Here is a 4,972-nt window from a genome sequence, read left to right as displayed (position 1 = left end):
ATTATTATTATTATTTTAAAAAAGAATAAAATTACGCACACTAATGTGTACTAATCTAAGTATTAATATGAAAAATTTGAAATTTCCTGTAAAAAATTTTAAATTTTGAATATTAACACTTAAATTAATACAAATTGATTAATATACATTGATTATTTTTTTTACAAATTAAAATTGATGAGTTTAGACAATGTAATGACTCATCTAGTCATCTTTAAGTGGCTTTTACCTTACATGGCTTTTACTTCTGTCTCTCTGAGCAACTAAAGTGTGAGTGAGTTAGTAAACTGTGTGTCCTTTTTTGATAAGATTCTTGAACTCACCGCTTACTCCACCATCTCACCGTCCTTAACTTCTTCATTATCTCATTATTTCTTCCTTTTTCCCCTTTACATTTTCATTATTATTAAATTATTCATTTTGATTTGGATTTGAACTTGAATGCATCTCTACTTACTTTTAACAACTCTCAAGTGCTTTCTTTAGATATTCCCAGTTTTATTTTCAAGAATCTATTCTGGGTTTTTGATTCACCATCTTTTAGTAAGCCTCAGCTCTTAGCTATAGCTTGTTCAATCATTTCTGCAGAATCTTAAACTATTTACTTTTTCACCTCTTTCTGTAGTATAAATATTTTTTTAGCTACTCCAGTGTCCAAACATGGGTTTGATTCCTTTTTGGTTCTACTAATATTTTCTAGATCAGCTCTCTTAACTTTCTTTACTTCCATCTTTATCTCTCCTATCTTCATAACTGGATTCGGGTATCTTTGTTTTCTGGGGTTTCTGTCTTGGTTGCTTACAAAAGTCCCATTTGGGAATAAGCTTGGACCCGGTTTTGTTGATGATGATGAGGTGCTTTTCAGTTTCTGTAACTTTTGGTTTGGTTTTATTGTGTTCATTGGTTTGTGTGGTGAGTGGTATTGGTGCTAATTGGGGCACACAACTAAGCCATCCTCTTCCCCCAGAGACTGTGGTGAATCTATTGAGGGATAATGGGATTCAAAAAGTGAAGCTTTTTGATGCTGATTATGGAACATTAAGGGCTCTGGGTGGCTCTAATATTGAGGTCATGGTTGGTATCCCAAATGATATGCTTTCATCTCTGGCTGGCAGCATGAAGGCTGCTGAGAAATGGGTTTCCACCAATGTCTCCAAACATATCTCTTCTAATAATGTTAATATCAGGTCTGCTTCCCTTGCTCTGCATTTATTATTTATTTCAATTCAACTAAAAGAATCAACTTTACTTTTCTGGTTAATTGGAAAAGTGAACTAGATATAATCTGTTGATTGTAGTTGTTTAGTTGAAGTACTAGATGTTATAAATCTTTCCATTTCGGGTTTGGTTAACTTCACTTAAGTCTCATTGAAATTGTCTTGTATATATTGCGGAAAACCTTTGTGTATATTTGGTGATTTGTCAGCTGGGTGTTCATATTTGTTTTATCCCGACTGTTGTGTGTGTTGCAACCTGAGTAAGAGAAATCATGTATTCAAGTTTAATTTTAATAAGTCTTGGTGCAATTAAATGCTTTATTGCCTTAAGCAACATTTTCCAATCAACAAAAATGGCTTTACCCAACATTTGCCTATTATATGTGGAGTTATTGACAAAGTTGTAAGGATGTATATATGGATTGCTCTAGATGTTTATATGGATCGCTTTGTGTATTGTGTTATATTATTTGGTATTTGGATGCCCCAGAGCTAAAATTTTTGCACTGAAACAAATACAGAAATATCAGCCACAATATCAAACAAATAGTCACACACTAACAGAATTAATATCAGAAAAATAATAAAGACACAATGATCTACGTGGTTTGCCCCAAGCCAAGCTACATCCACTTCTTCCTTATAGATCAATGTACAACATATGAGAACCTCTCTTGTTTACTTCTTTCCCTCACTTAAGAAAGATCTCCCAAATTCTCTCACCAAATAGAATAACCACTTTTCTTCCCCAGAGTACAGTGAACTAGCAGATTTATTATTACTGCATCCGTAAAATAATTTATTAGTAATAATGTTCGGATAGTACCATTACTGTAAATCTCACTTGTAACCAGAACAACTGAGACTCTTCAATGTATCATTAGAGACAAACTTGGCTTTTTGGTTCCGAGCCACATTAGCTTGCCCATATGCAAGCCATGGTGGTTCTGTAAAGACATAAACATATAATTTGAAAAACTAACCAGCTTTGATTTTGATTTATGTTTCATTGGTTATAATTTGCTTTAGTGCCTTGTCTATGCTAGCCTTCTGTAACTGGGAAATTGTTTCTTGGAATCATTTGATTTTAAATAATTTTTATTGCTTTCATTTTAGGTGTTTGAGCAGTCATAAAGATGTTTTCCTAGTCTGAAGTTAAAGTTGCATAGCGTACAAAATGTAATTATTTATTGACCTGACAAGAAGCTTGTGTATATAATTATTTATTGACCTGACAGGAAACTTGTGTATATAGCCAAGAGAATCGGCTAACATGACTAATACCAAACTAAAAAGAAAGAGAATTTTGGCTTGTGTTTATTGCTACTGTTGACTTCTTATACTATGTAACTTTTACATGCTATTCAGCTTTTTTTTGCTAGTATTCTATTTCTACCATTCCCATACCGGTTGAATATCAATTTCTCCTTAGAGGAAAGATCTGCTTGTTTTTCATAGACTCTTAAAAATCTTCCTAAAACCCCCATGGATTCTTTCCCAAATTAAATATTTGCTTGAAATTGGTTGTTCTTTTGCTCATAAAATACTAGCTAGTGAAGTTCTGTGAGTTTACATTGAGGTTTCAGGAGTTCCTGCAGTAGCAATGTGTACAAAACACCTTGCATGAATGATGGTTTTACTTGGACTTTGACAGCAATTTTCTGTTGCATGCTTCAATCCTGGCTGCCTTTTACTTATTCACTTTCTATAGGCCATGATGTAGGCATATATTAATGTTCAAATAATGTATATTTCTTATGCTTGGACATATGTAAGTTTGATAAAATCTCTGAGGTTATCACACCTTATGAATGTGCAGATATGTTGCCGTTGGGAATGAACCTTTCTTGCAAACATACAATGGAAGCTTCCTCAAAACGACCTTCCCTGCTCTTCAGAATGTTCAATCTGCCCTGATAAAGGCTGGGCTTAGCAATCAAGTAAAGGTCACTTGCCCCCTTAATGCTGATGTCTATGAGGCCCCATCTGGCTATCCATCTGAAGGTGACTTCCGAACTGATATCCATGATCTCATGCTTGCCATTGTCAAGTTTTTGAGCGATAATGGTGCGCCGTTTACTGTCAACATCTATCCATTCATAAGCCTTTACACTGATGCCAACTTCCCAGTTGAGTATGCCTTCTTTGATGGCAACGCACAACCTATAAATGATGGTGGGACAAACTATTACAATATGTTTGATGCAAATCATGACACTCTTGTGCATGCTCTACAGAAGAATGGGTATGGGAACCTGCCTATCATAATTGGAGAGATTGGGTGGCCAACTGATGGAGATCAAAATGCTAATATGGAGTATGCTCGACGGTTCAACCAAGGTTTTATGTCCCATATTACAGGTGGGAAAGGAACCCCAATGAGACCTGGGCCAATTGATGCCTATTTGTTTAGCTTGATTGATGAGGATGCCAAGAGTGTTGATCCAGGGAATTTCGAACGTCACTGGGGTATATTTACTTTTGATGGGAGAGCTAAATACCAGCTGAACCTTGGCACCACAAATTCAGGTGTTTTAATTCCAGCAAGAAGTGTGCACTACTTAGAGAAAAAATGGTGTGTGATGAAGCCTTCAGCCAGACTCGATGATCCACAAGTGGCACTAAGCGTGAGCTACGCCTGTGGACTTGCTGACTGCACTCAACTTGGTTATGGGACATCTTGTGGCAATCTGGATGCTCGGGGAAATATTTCATACGCTTTTAATAGTTACTATCAGATACATAATCAGCTTGAAGCTGCCTGTAAATTCCCGAACCTATCAATGGTCACTAAAACAGATCCGTCGGTTGGAAGTTGCACATTTCAGATAATGATTCAGCCATATTATGGAGGTGCAGGAAGGAGAGAGCCAATAGGTTTGGTTGTGGGCTTTATTCTCTTGGCACTAACAATTCTGTGAGTTTTGAAGCTTCTGATTCATCAAGTATCATTTTTCCGTGACTACTACTTGCATTTGCTTTGTAGCAGAAGCATTGTGATCTATAAGTGGCTCAAGCATTGTCTTTAATTTGCAGTTGACAAGGCAAATGCTGAAACTAATTATGCTGTTTGAAGATTAAATTGCTTTCAAGTAGTGTTTTTTTTTTTTTTTTTTTGGAAATGTGTAATTTGTGAAGTACTTTAATAGAGGCCTAACCAGTTAGGATTGAAATGGTTTCCTGGCAGCTGCAGCTGAAGTTAATTCGTATGCTTTTATCTTTGTTGTTGATTTGTATAAATGAGAGGCAGAAAAAAATTGGCTGTATGGTGCAATCTCAGATAGGTAAAATAAATGATTTGTGTATTTAAGAAATTAAAGAAGGATCATAAGAATGATATCAAACAGCTTTTAGTTTTGGGTTGTTTTAATTTGTGAATCAGAATTATTAGTAAACAAAATATTTAAAATATCAATGTATTTGAAATTGTTAAATTATATATATATATATCATCAAAAGTAGGCAGGGAATCAAGTTCTCCCATCAAAGAGAGTACAAAATAAACCTATTAACTTGTACCATCATCTATGCACCAAAAAAGAAATGAACAGCATTGAAAATGATGCATGAGCAACCTTTTTCTTTTTTAGGCATTATTAATTCGTAATATATATATATTTTGGTAACCCGAGGTGTTCGGGATAGTTTATGCGCATTTTAATTAATCTTTTGGGGTCCTGAAGTTAATAGTCGGATAATCCTCCAATGGCCACTAGTGTTTTAAAACCCTGCCCATCCCAACTGGTTAAATCGAG

The 4,972-nt window shown here is 35.2% G+C and overlaps 1 protein-coding gene across 1 annotated transcript; it reads left to right on the top strand.

Annotated features, from left to right (window-relative positions):
- The first annotated feature begins 261 nt into the window (after positions 1 to 261).
- Positions 262 to 4,403, top strand: LOC116122668 (glucan endo-1,3-beta-glucosidase 6-like). Its single transcript, XM_031408499.1, has 2 exons — positions 262 to 1,187; positions 3,037 to 4,403. The coding sequence occupies exons 1-2, from the start codon at positions 844 to 846 to the stop codon at positions 4,136 to 4,138; spliced, it is 1,446 nt and encodes a 481-aa protein (XP_031264359.1). The 5' UTR covers positions 262 to 843; the 3' UTR covers positions 4,139 to 4,403.
- Positions 4,404 to 4,972: the final 569 nt, after the last annotated feature.

The sequence above is a fragment of the Pistacia vera genome, unplaced genomic scaffold (genome assembly GCF_008641045.1).
Source record: "Pistacia vera cultivar Batoury unplaced genomic scaffold, PisVer_v2 Contig136, whole genome shotgun sequence".
Lineage (NCBI taxonomy): Eukaryota > Viridiplantae > Streptophyta > Magnoliopsida > Sapindales > Anacardiaceae > Pistacia > Pistacia vera.
The sequence above is the reverse complement of the archived record's forward strand: the minus strand, read 5'-3'. Positions and strand labels throughout refer to the sequence as shown.